This window comes from Lolium rigidum, chromosome 1 (assembly GCF_022539505.1).
Source record: "Lolium rigidum isolate FL_2022 chromosome 1, APGP_CSIRO_Lrig_0.1, whole genome shotgun sequence".
NCBI classification, from domain to species: Eukaryota; Viridiplantae; Streptophyta; class Magnoliopsida; order Poales; family Poaceae; genus Lolium; species Lolium rigidum.
The window spans coordinates 282,625,184-282,638,588 of NC_061508.1; the positions used below are offsets into that span (position 1 = coordinate 282,625,184).

Here is a 13,405-nt window from a genome sequence, read left to right on the forward strand (position 1 = left end):
TACAACTTTTTTGAAAGGCGGAACCTATTTATTCAAAAACTTCTAATCAACATTTGTAGTTTCTGTTCCATGTGCAGATAATTTAGCCTCTCCTCCACTTAGACATGTATGTGTTAGCCAACAGTCACTGCGTTTTTCACTCCATTGATGAAAGGTTGATCCTCACATCAAGGCAAGGGCCACATGGAGAGCACGATGAGTGAATTAAAAGAAAACCTTTTTCTTGACTATTGATTTTCTATCTGAGGTAGTACTCAGATGAATCATGGTGGCCTGGTAAGCTGGGCATGATGCCAGGTAGAAGATGTGTTAGAATCCAGAAGGTGAGTAAAATAATTCACCATGAAGTGTAATAAACGGTTCTTAGTATACATACTACATAGTATTAATTTATTTTTAGATCACTCCACTGATGATGCCATTAGTTTTCAAATAATTCGATCGTTTGCACAAAAAACTTCCTTTGCTTTCAGATGACTGAGTGGAAACTACCACCCAACGTTTTCACAAGAAAGCAAATGGCTGCTTCTATGCTTGCCATCTATGCCTACTGGCTCAGTTCACGTAAAACAATACATTATTGTTTATAGTATTCCGTCTCTTCTTCATTTTTACAATTTTCAAATCCTTCTAAACAATAGCTTCAGATCCTTTTAGACAAGTTTGTGGAATACATCACAATATAATTTCAGTAAAATCATTTGGGCAGATGTTAGGCAGCATTTACTTCTTGCATTTTTTTTCCTTGCTCAATAAGCAGGTCAAGGTTTCATAGATCATTAGGTAATCAATAATTTACAGGCTTATTCATGCTAATCTCTCCCATAGACACGGGGAATTATTAGGCAGGGTAATATTGAGACATTTCACCATCAAATAATCATGAGGGTGGGAGAAGCGCACCATTTCACAAAAATATAGCAATTTATAATGCTTATTGTGAGAAAATGGTTGATATTGGTGTGGGTTAAACATTGCATAAAGTGTATATATACTCATTAAAAATAGAGATATTATGTTTGACCTTTATGTATGCATAAATTTACACGATTAAATGTAACTCAAATACGAATGTATGCATAAACTTATTATGCCCTTGTAGGTGAGGGGGTTTGATATAGGAAAAGGCAAGCTAAGAATTGAGGTCAATTTGTTATGAAAGAGCATGATTTTACAATGATAGCACACACCCAAAATGATATGTATCGCATAGATCTATATGCATATATGACATGTTTGATGAAGGAAGAGCCTAATTAATGAGTAGGGAATATCACTTATGAATCCAGCTGGTACATCACCTATCGACCTTTGTTGATGTTGTAAAATATGGGAAATAAATACTACTTAGCGATGAGATAAAAATTTATATTGGAGTGTGAACAAAGAATACAAGTTTAATGTAAGAGTACTATTTGGCATGATAGACCTTAACTGAAGTTACTCAGGTTTTGCATTTGTAACATGTCCAAGAGTTTTATCGCCCAGGTTGAAAAGAGCAAACTCTGTAAGTTGTGTACCGTAAATATAGTTGATTTATTTTCTTTTATATCTCTCATAATGTTCCAAATTATGGCATCAATAAAATCATAAAAAGATTACAAATAAAGATTTAAACAATATCATTGCTAGCCGCGCAATTTGCGCGGGCCAGGCAGCTAGTTCTTATACTACTTGAAGAAAGAGATCTTATACGAACGCCACATGGGAGGTTCGAAATTATAGATGTAGCAAATGGGGATAGAGACAGCAGATAAGGAATTGAGCGTGCCTTTTCCGTAGTTGCCGTACCTCTGGACACCACGAAGTCAACACGTCAATGCAACGCCGCCGTATTTTTCTATCCTGCCGTGAGGCAGTAACTAAAAATTCGAAGACCACCAACTTAAAATACTGTACAATCAACAGCAGCAGCGAGACGCCAAAAGCAAACTTCAAGTCCTCGATACGAACACTATTTATTGCCGCGAAAACGTTGTGGCAGCATTGCATCCCAGGCTCCCGATCAAATACAACGATCGAGCAGCAAGCGCGACCCATTACGCTCGACGTCTCTCTCCACTCTCAGCTCATCATCATGCTCAACCTTTACCCGAGGTTCTCAGCGACCTTCCGCTCCCGCGACGGAGGCACAGGTGGCGACCGCGAGGAGGACGTGCCCAGGCTCCGCGCCTTCTATGGCATCGCCGTCGCCTGCGTGGCCATCCTACTTTTCTGTTGCGTGCTGGCCGCCACCTCCAGCGCCCTGAAGGCCGGCGCCTTCGCCGGCACGGCCGCGCTGCTGCTCGTCGTCTTCGGCTGCCTCGCGCCCAGAGCCTTGTGGCTTCGCCGTGGCCGCCGGGCGGGGAGACCGGCGAGCCCAGTGCTCGCTCTCACTACTGCTGCTAGAGGCGGGTGCGCGTGCGACGCGCCACCGGCGTTCGCGTTCGAGTGCTCGCTGGAGGAAGGCGGCGGCATTAGCTGTGAAGGCGAGGAGGCGGTCCCGGGCTGCGTGGTGGTGTGCCCGGTCTGCCTAGAGGGCATCTACGGCGGCGAGATGGTGCGGCAGCTGCCGGCGTGCAGGCATGTCTTCCACGTCGAGTGCATCGACATGTGGCTGCACTCGCACAGGACGTGCCCAATGTGCCGCTGCGTGATTTCGCCGGCGCCGGCGGGGACGGCGAAAGCCTTGGGGCCAGAGGAAGCGCTGGAGTCGTCGGATGAGGCATTGCCACCGGTTTAGTTGGAGTATTTTTTTTTTGGGACTTGACGGTTTAGTTGTTTTTAGCTATTTTTTATTAGAGCTCAGTTGTTTTTAGCTAGTGAATATTTGAAAGTACGAGCTGATTGCTGAGTGTATATATGAGTGTGTCATTTGACATAGGTACTACTCAATTCCCTAAGTGCTTCATGATCTCTCCAGTAAACAAATAACTAAATTTAACAACTTATAGTATGATTTAATTATCGCTTACATATATTCCTTTCATTGGTAAATAGATGATACTCTGAGCATTAAGACAACGGCACAACCCCTGAAGCGAGTCGACTGTGACTTGCCACTGCACCAATAGTTGCTCTTGTTAGTCATAGTGTAGCTAGTCTATTTGACCCAATTCAAATGTTTCCAATTTTTTAAACTGTAGCACCATTTCTCGGAGGGTAGCGAGATTTCCGTTTTCTGGTCAAATTTCCGATATTTTGGCCGAGAGAAAAAAATCCCTGGTGGCGTGATCCTTGACTACAACGGCCCACTTCATACCGGCTGATCTCTGAGCACGAGAAGTGCAGATTGAGAAGAGTCGCGGACCTCTTGACGGAGGAAGGTACCTGGAATATGGCCCTTGTCCACGAGTACTTCTCAGAGCTAGACGTTGAAGAAATTTCGAAGATGAAGCCTCCACAAGTGGGGAGGATGATGTGCTATGGGCCCCAAATCAGCGTGGTATCTTCTCCGTCAAGAGTGAATATAGGCTGGCCTGTGACCTTAACCATCGCGCTTTATTGTGTGCAACGAGCAGGAAACCGGATGGGAATCATGCGTCTATGACACGGTGTGAGGGTGCCCTGCTCCCCTAATTGTATGAGTCTTTGCATGGAGGTTTGCAGCTAATTCTCTTGCGATGTGGGAAAATAAAATGAAGATGAAGTTGGAAGTCTTTGACATTCGTGTCGTGTGTGGACTGGAACATGAGGACACGTACCATACCTTTTGCAGGTATCTGTTTGTGAGGCAGCTATATGGGAGGCGATGCGAGAGGTGTGGCCTCTGAAGGAGCAGGAGGCCATCACCAATCAAAAGCATCCCCTGGCGGTTCAATCCGGAGGCCTGAGAGAGAAGAAAGTCCATGTTTCTTTTTGTTTGAGGTATTGTCTCCAAAACATGAACTTAGTGACATCAATTTCAATACACAAATTTGTACACCAAAAGGGTAATTATTTGTTCAGTCTTTTTCGTAACAGAACTACATAAACATTTAAAATCGAAGTGTACAAGTTTTTACATTTAGATTCGTCTGGAAAAAAATTTAGTACTCCCTCCATTTCATGAAACATGTATGAAATTTGTCTAAATTTTAATATATCTAGTCACTAAATAGTGTCTAGATACATTTGAATTCGGACAACCTTTCGACAACTTCGGTGGGACGGAGGGAGTACCTATTTTTGAATCTATTAATACCTAGCAATCCTTAATGAAAACTACGGAGTATTATGAATTGTTAAATAAATCTACGGAATATTTGTCGAAAATAGTTTTTCTTAATTATTCAATTACGTAGTTACATAAAAAATATGATAAATAAAAATATATTATTACTCTTATTTTTTTAGGGAGTTACTCTTATTTTTTATTTATTTTGAAACGGAGGGCGCAAACGACGTTCTCGTGCCCTGGAAGACCAGAGTCAAGCAAGGGAAGACAGAAACGCCTCCGTGTCAGCGTCAAGATGACGCTACTCATTTCCCGTTCCGTTGGTGCGTACGAACACAGCTTAGATCTCAAGCTAACCACCGACTGTTACACATATGGACGGCCAGGATTACACGTGCGTTCACATCGTACGGCGTAAAACTCCGCTTAGATCTCAAGCTACACCATGGCGGCCACCGGCAACCGTAGCTTAGGATCGAAGCAGACGACGCCATATATAAACCGCGGCCGCGGCGTCCCCTCTCTCCCCGAAATCCATCGCTCTCCGTCCCCGCTCGATCCCCGTCCAGTCCGCCGGCCGACGCTAGACCGCGCTCCTCGATTTCGAGCTGCCGACTCGTTCCGCCGGAGGTTTCGACCCCAATGGTGCGTGGATTTCTTCGGTTTCCTTTCTGTTCTAGTCTCGAATTCCGAGGCGGTTCAAGATTGGTCGTTGTTTCTGCTGATTGATTGATGTTGGTTTTCGATTCCGCCGCAACGCAGGCTCTCCCCAACACCCAGCCCCAGGGCTACCCAAGCTTCAAGCTCGTCCTCGTCGGCGACGGCGGCACCGGCAAGACCACCTTCGTGAAGAGGCACGTCACCGGGGAGTTCGAGAAGAAGTACGAACGTAAGTCGTGGACCTGCCTGTTTACGCTTCTAGTCTGATGGCTCTTTCGGATCTTGCTCGCTCGCGTCTCGTTTTTTTCTGTCCAAGGACGATCTCGCCTTAGCTTGCTGTTTTCTTGATTCTGAATGCGGGTGTCTTGCAGCGACTATCGGCGTGGAGGTGCGGCCGCTGGACTTCCAGACCAACTGCGGGAAGGTCAGGTTCGAGTGCTGGGACACGGCCGGCCAGGAGAAGTTCGGCGGTCTCCGTGATGGATACTAGTAAGCAGACCCTTCAAATCTATTACTACGTGTTAGCTGCAATTAGCTATGCTATAAATCGACGATGATATGACGAGTGCTACCTGCGTTCGATCTTGGTTCAGACTTCAGAAGCATGTTTCTGTCAGCTTTTAGTACCTCAAGACCTGACGGGGTTTCGAAATTTCTGGTCTAGTCAGAAATAATCATAGTGACATTGACACCGATAGCTAGTGCAGGAATGGTTTGCCTGGCATTACTAGTATTTTATCCAGCCGGTATGATATCCAATTGGTCACTTGCATTAGTTGTAAAAAAAAGTAGCCCATTGATGATTTGGAGCGTTGGACTACCTTACTGCAGTTTATACTAGTAAGCTTAGAGATAATGTTTAAATGGATGAACAAAGAACCGTATGAATTGGTATTTCGAACAGTTGCAGTTTGTCTGCCTGAGCCTTGGACATTATTTGTTCTGCCTTGTCCAAGAACACTGATCTTACTGATTATCCCAAATATCGGTAGTACTCACCATTTGTAGCACCCAGAAAGTTTGACTAGATTACATGTAGCACCTATTGGGATATACGGTCTCTTGTTCTGAACCAGTAATTTCCAGCAAAGCAAATAAGACACAATCCTGTACTGCTACTTTTTCTATTTGTGCACATTGACATAGTACATTCTTACCGTATTCCTGCTGTTTTCCAGCATCCATGGCCATTGCGCAATCATCATGTTCGATGTCACCTCCCGGCTCACCTACAAGAACGTTGCCACCTGGCACAGGGACATCTGCAGGTAAACTTTCTGCCCTCCCAGAATATCTTTAGTCTCCACCTAGCACCTACTTCTCTCATCAATTCTCCTAAAATCATATCTCTTGAACTGTCCTAAGTAATGTTCTGCAATCTGCAGGGTTTGCGCAAACATCCCCATCGTCCTGTGCGGCAACAAGGTGGACGTGAAGAACCGGCAGGTCAAGTCCAAGATGGTGACCTTCCACAGGAAGAAGAACCTCCAGTACTACGAAATCTCTGCCAAGAGCAACTACAACTTCGAGAAGCCTTTCCTCTACCTTGCGAGGAAGCTCTCAGGGTAACTAATTTCTTCTGCACCACACCATCTTTGACTGTTTGAGTGCCACCTAAATTCTCCTTCAACAAAAATGATATGCTATGCTGATTCTGAACAATGAATAATATAGCAAGATTCTAAGCAATCAACACAATAATGATGCATGGCTATTATTGCAGGGACATGAACCTCCGGTTCACCGAGGAGTTTGCGCTCGTACCCGCCGAAGTCACCATCGACGTCGCCGCCCAGCAAAAGTGAGTGAATAATGCACTACTCTGAAGACTGCTACTTCTACTTGCTCTACTGAAACTGCATGCTTGTGATGTTGCCTCTTCCTCCTCTGATGCTGAACAACTTGTTGTGTATGTGTGCAGGATTGACGCGGAGATAGCAGCTGCAGCGGCAATGCCCCTCCCGGATGAGGATGGTGACAACATGGACTGAGCGGATGGATCGGAGTTGCTACCTAGTTCAGTAGCAAACATCCATATGATTTAGAATTAGACTTCTTTTGAGAAGTGAGATTTCTGTCTCCAGATCAGACTTCCAGTGGGCGTTTGATGAAACTGGTTTTGCAACAGTTCATGTGTATTCATATGATTTGCCAAGTGCTTAATTAGTTTCTTATGATTCTGGAGTGTTGCGTTTTTTCATACGCAAAATCTTAACAGAAGGGGCCAATAGCGTGTGGCTTTTTACTTTTAGGGTGCCGACATATATTGCAACAAAAAAATGGAAGTTACCTACACCATAGGCTGGAGTGCATTCGCTCTAGGAGGCCAAAAAGTTGGGGCAACTTAGGTAGGATCTGACTTTGTATAGGATCTGTGATTTGAACAGATAAAATATGTATAACTATTTAAAAGAAAATGACAACAAACATCTATGCTATACTCTCCTAAAAATCACTAGCTTCAAATTCGCAGATTCAAATTCAACCTACACTTAGAAAAGAAAAAAAAAGACAAAATTTTGGTGCGAATAGAGTTTATCTTTTTGTTTTTCTACCTGTAGATGCACTTTTGAGCTAATTATTTAAGTTGTAGATACAACCCATAGGTATGTTGTATAAAAGTTTCAGATATTTTTGCAATTTTTACAAATAAACTTCTTGAGTTGATCCTATAATTTCAACTAATAAAACGATCTTATATAAGTCTTTCCCAACCTAACATTCGCTTGATGTAAAATTCGCAGTAAAATGTTTTACTTATTTTTGTTTTACGTGAGGACAAGACAAAATGCACACACGGCTTGTCACCATGTTATGCATGACTTATTCAATGCCTCTACGGGTCTAATCAGCAGGATATAAAAATTTAAATATATTATTTATGTAAGAGTTAGGTTTAGCACGTGTTTCTAAGCATTTTGTGAGAGTAAAATATGAACTATTATTAATAAAATACGGAGTACTACATTTATATAGCTAATAATATACATGTTAGCTATATATTGATTGTAGATGACATGGCATCTTGCATTCTTGCTTATAGCCAGCTACCTGCTAAACTCCATCCGTCCGTAAATAGATGTCCAGTGATTCGTCTAAATTTGGATGTAGCCTAGAAAATGTCTAGATACATTTGAATTTAGACAAATTTTTTACATCTAAAAATGGATAGAGGTAGTATTAAACTTGCTAAATCCGTCATGTGTTTTCTTGCAAGCATGAGGCACGGAAAGTTAGAATAGAAATGCGCAAACATGCTCATTCCCTTGCTATATACAGGTATGATTAGCACGGTAAGACAATGCATCCCTATTATGTAGCACGAACCACCAGTTTCATATATAGTCCACGACTGCCTTTGCATGTGAAAAAAAACTTGTTCATATAAAACACTTTATATAAAAAACTATTAAGTTCAAAACATATTTTTAATTGGACAAGACATTTTTGCACTCAGGTGCACATGCTGCTGATTTTTGAAATGCATTTTAAATATTTTTTTTTTGAAAAATATGACAAAAAATGTAGCACGTACATCTCAATGTTGTATGTGCTCGCAAAATCGTTTGATGAAATTTTTTATATTTTATATCATATGTAAAAAAGACAAAATTTGTATAAAAAGACTCTTCATGAGATTTTCTTTAATTTTTTCCCAGGACATAAGAAAAGTGGTTTGTCAGCGAAACTTGAAGTGTGCACATAGAATGTCAAAATATATGCGCGGAATTTTTATTCAGATTTTATTAACATTTTAAAATGTTGTTTACGTGGCGGGAGCATATGCACATAAGTGATCATAAGTGCATTTCCGTTCTTAATCATAGAAAATACTTTATATAATCCACGATGCAAGTCTGCATATCAAGTTTTATACACCCTCCGTCCAACAAAGGATGTCCCAACTTTATCTAAATTTAGATGTATCTAGATGGTTAGATTTATCCAAATTTAGATAAAATTGAGATATCCTTTGTTGGACGGAGGGGATACTTTCACACAAATGTAACTCCTATGAAAGTCTGCTTATCAAGGTTTATACTTTCTCACACATACAACTACTACAATTGAGATGCATATCTATTTATGATGTTCAACCCATGATCGATTTTATGCCCAATGATTTTTGTTTCAAAACACAACTCATAGATGAAAAAGAATAGAAAATAACAACTTACTTTAATTTAAGACGTCTAACATTACTTCCTTATTTTTCAGATTGAAATAAGCTGCCCCAAGGAAGCAAGGCTGTTAGCCATCTATAATACGAAGAAGTCCTAAACCAATTCTTGTTGCACCTATCGTAACCAGATTCGATCACGTCGTGTTGGTTAGTCTTGCCGAAGTTTTTAGACCAAACGTCGGTGTGTAACTCCCTCAATGCTAATTAGTTGTGGTAGCTTTAATTATATTTACTCCCATAAAAATTGTCGAAGATTTATTAAAGTTTAGATGTATCTAGATATCGTTGTTAACCCACAAGTATAAGGGATCGTAACAGTCTTCGCGGGAAGTAAAAACCCAATTTATTGATTCGACACAAGGGGAGACAAAGAATACTTGAAAGCCTTAACAGCGGAGTTGTCAATTCAGCTGCACCTGGAAACAGACTTGCTCGCAAGAGTTTATCGGTAGTAACAGTTTTATAGCAGTAGCAGTAGTGAAATAACAGCAGCAGAGTAACAAAGACAGCATTAGTGATTATAGTAAACAGCAGGATTAAAATACTGTAGGCACAGGGATGGATGACGGGCGTTGCATGGATGAGAGAAACTCATGTAACAATCGAAGTAGGGCATTTGCAGATAATAATAAAACGGTATCCAAGTACTAATCAATCAATAGGCATGTGTTCCATATTTAGTCGTACATGCTCGCAATGAGAAACTGTTGCGGTCAGAAACCCACCGGCGAGCAACGACGGGCAACACAGTAGAGCCGGGAGGCTCCCAGGATTGCGGCTGACCCTGGTCCCTCGGGCGACGGCCCGCAATGCCTTCTGGCACACGCGTCCTGGTGCTTACGAGGGCGTGCCACCTGACCTATACCTGGTCAGGAAGGTGATGGATTGCTTCGACTAGTTTCCTGCATGGCAAACACGTAAACATTAAATACGAGCCCCGATCGGCTCTTAAATTGTTTCGTGGATCGGCTCAAAGAGCCGATTGCCCCATGGTTCATGTTAGATTTATAAGGACATGGGGATCATGCTTTATCAATATCAAGCTAAACTAATCTACGATAGTCTAGGGTTTTCACCATATAATCGGAACATCCTATGCGTAATTGAGCCTAGCAGATACGTAAGATGATGGAGAACCAACCCTAATGAGGCCTAAAAACCAACATGAAGTTGATCCCCAGAAAAATCCCTCTAGAGCTTAGTAAACCACACCTTACGCGCTACCGGATCCTTCAACTCGTTTATAAGGCCTAACCATACGGATATCAAACCAATCCTTGAAGAACAAGGAGCAACTATAACGGATTAGATCTACTCAATAATGAATAAGCAAGATGCTGCCCTTACACCTAAAATAGGTGTAAGGGCAGCTAGATATCGAGGGGTAGCGTAGCTAAACAAGTGCATCGTGAAAGCATTGTGATCAACCCCAAAACACCTAAGATAAGGGTGTTGCTCGCCATAAAAAAGGCTTCAGCAACACCAATAACGAATAAACCGATACTGCCTAGATCGCAAAGATGCGATCTAGGCAGCATGTTGCTTACCCGGGAGAAACCCTCGAAACAAGGGGTGGCGATGCGCCTTGATTGATTTGTTGTGAACGTGATCGTCCTCCTTCTCAATAACCCTAGATACATATTTATAGTCCATGGACTTTCTAACTTGGGAATAAACCCAACCGTGTACGAGCTAAACTCTATCTCTTAATTCTAACCGACACGTATCCTACTATATTTACAAATACACGGGCAATCTTGCCCAAACTTCTTGTACAAGGCCGGTTCGGGAATATCTTCCATGTATGTCTCCTAAGCCCATTATATCACGGCCCATCCCCAGACTTGGTTAAATTCTGGTGATAACACATGCCCCCCTGGTTTTGGCAATGATAATTTCAAAACCACCCTGTTTTTTCTGCTTCGTAGGGTCACGTCGTGGCAGAGCAGAACCGCCGCAGAATCTTTCATCATGATGCCTTGCCTTCTCAGCTTCTCTGCACGACTTGATAGATTCGGCACCATGTCCTCGAAAACCGTCACAGCATTAAATCTCCACTATATCCCCTTTTATTTAACCGCATCGAGCAACTCGCTTCTTCATCCCCTTCCTCAGCACTAGCCACCGAAAAGCCCTCCTCCACCATGGACTCATCCTCCTCCTCTGCTGCATCGGCTCTCTCCTTCCAATCTTCTTCCTCAAGCGAGCCGATGCCAGAGCACAACCAATGGGAAGAGCTGGAGTGGGACTTCGACTTCGTGACAGATGGCCCACCCGAGGCCCTCGTCGGGTCAGATGGAGACTTGCCCCTGACCGATGGGGAGGACAACCTCCGGTTCCTCATCGATGGGGAACTGGTGGCGGAGAGTGAGGATGACCTCCTCTCCTGGGGTAGCTTCACCCCCTCCGACGAAGAGGAAGAAGAGGAGGATGAAGAGGACGACGCCTCCTCCGACGAGCCGCCGGCGAAGCGCTTCCGCGGCTGGGCCTAGTCGGATGATGATGAAGACGACGATGATGAGGAGGAAGAAGCCCCCCTTGAGGGCTACGGCAGTAGCGACGAGGAGCTCGCCAGCAGCAGCACCGGCGGCGGCTACAGCGGCGACGACGAGGACAGCGACGGTCCTTAGAGTAGGGACCACTTAGCATAGGACTAGTAGTAGCAATCTGTACTCCTTTTGTTCCTCCGTTCCTGAGCAATCGGCTCCTCCTTGTAAAAAATCCCCTTTTTAAATCAATGAAGAAGGATTCCATGCTTAACTCTTCCGATTATCAAAATAAATCATTGCTCGAGAAGCCGATCGCAATACATCGGTCTTTGCTCAAAACGCCAACAAGGCCAGTCCCATAATCGAATGTAAAATTGAATGGTGACCTGAAATAACAGTTGTTCCTCTATAGTAGATGGCTCCGCATCGGCTTTTCAGCTCTAAAGTCGATGGTCAGTGCATCGGCTATGCTTTTGTTTAGATTTTTTTATCAGCCGATTTCATACATCGGCCCCCATATTCCACCGCTCGAGTTGATGAAATTTTTTTTTACTGGACGATTTTAAATCGGCCCCCCGTATTTCACTGCCCATCATCCCACATGCTTGGGAAATACTTCTTGAGATGCTGGCCATTGACGGCCACTGGGAACTTCACACCATCCAACTGCTCGAGCATGTATGCATTGCCCTTTAGGACTTGGTCAACTCTGTACGGCCCGTGCCAATTTGGAGACCATTTACCATATGCTTTGTCCTTAGTCCCCAACGGCAACACAGCTTCCCATACCAGATCACCAAACATGGAACTCCTTGTGCTTCACCTTCTTATTATATGAACGAGCCACCTTGGCCTTGTTCTCCTTAATTTTCTCAAGTGACCAAAGCCTGAGTTCCATCAGATCCTCAACGCTATCACTCATCAGGGCTGCATACTCTTCAGTTGTCAAGTCATTTTGAAACGTGACACGTCTCGACCCAGCCGTGATCTCCCAGGGTAACACGGCTTCTTGTCCATAGAACAGATGGTACGGCGAGGTTTTTACCGCTCCATGACATGACATGCGATAAGCTCATAAAGCCTCCGACAAAACCTCGTGCCAACGCCTAGGGTACTCGTCGATCTTTCTCTTTATCAGCTTGATAAGGCTTTTGTTGGACGCTTCAACCTGCCCATTTGCTTGAGCATAGTATGGGGATGATCGGATCAACTTAATTCCCATGCTCTCGCAGAAATCTCTGAACTCGCGAGAAACGAAAACCGAACCTCCATCGGTCGTGATGGTCTGGGGAATCCCAAATCTGTGGATGACATGCTCTTTCACGAACTGATGACGTCCTTCGATGCCACAGACTTCATAGGGACAACCTCCACCCATTTAGTGAAATAATCTGTGATGGCCAAGATCCACTCGTGGCCTTTGCTCGTTGCAGGATGGATTTTGCCGATCATGTCCATGCCCCATCCTCGAAATGGCCAAGGCTTGATGATAGGGTTCATTGCTGATGCGGGTACCATCTGAATGCTCCCAAACTTCTGACATGCTTGTGTAGGATAACGTTGCATAGAAAACAAAAAAATTTCCTACCGCGAACACGCAATCCAAGCCAAGATGCAATCTAGAAGACGGTAGCAACGAGGGGGTATCGAGTCTCACCCTTGAAGAGATTCCAAAGCCTACAAGATGAGGCTCTTGTTGCTGCGGTAGACGTTCACTTGCCGCTTGCAAAAGCGCGTAGAAGATCTTGATCACGATCGGTTCCGGCGCCACGAACGGGCAGCACCTCCGTACTCGGTCACACGTTCGGTTGTTGATGAAGTCGACGTCCACCTCCCCGTTCCAGCGGGCAGCGGAAGTAGTAGCTCCTCTTGAATCCGACAGCACGACGGCGTGGTGTCGGTGGCGGTGTAGAAGTCCGGCGGAGCTTCGCTAAGCTA

The 13,405-nt window shown here is 43.8% G+C and overlaps 1 protein-coding gene across 1 annotated transcript; it reads left to right on the forward strand.

Annotated features, from left to right (window-relative positions):
- Window positions 1-4,696: 4,696 nt before the first annotated feature.
- LOC124683809 (GTP-binding nuclear protein Ran-3-like) lies at window positions 4,697-6,922 on the forward strand. Its single transcript, XM_047218254.1, has 7 exons — window positions 4,697-4,780; window positions 4,898-5,024; window positions 5,167-5,284; window positions 5,974-6,063; window positions 6,181-6,360; window positions 6,519-6,596; window positions 6,717-6,922. Exons 1-7 carry the CDS (start codon window positions 4,778-4,780, stop codon window positions 6,784-6,786), a joined length of 666 nt encoding a protein of 221 aa, XP_047074210.1. The 5' UTR covers window positions 4,697-4,777; the 3' UTR covers window positions 6,787-6,922.
- The last annotated feature ends 6,483 nt before the right edge of the window (window positions 6,923-13,405 follow it).

What these genes read in the sequence shown, in the direction of transcription:
- LOC124683809 (XM_047218254.1), top strand. An exon ending in CTTGCGAGGAAGCTCTCAGG is followed by an intron (nt 6,361 to 6,518) that starts GTAACTAATTTC and finishes CTATTATTGCAG; the next exon opens with GGACATGAACCTCCGGTTCA. An exon ending in GACGTCGCCGCCCAGCAAAA is followed by an intron (nt 6,597 to 6,716) that starts GTGAGTGAATAA and finishes GTATGTGTGCAG; the next exon opens with GATTGACGCGGAGATAGCAG.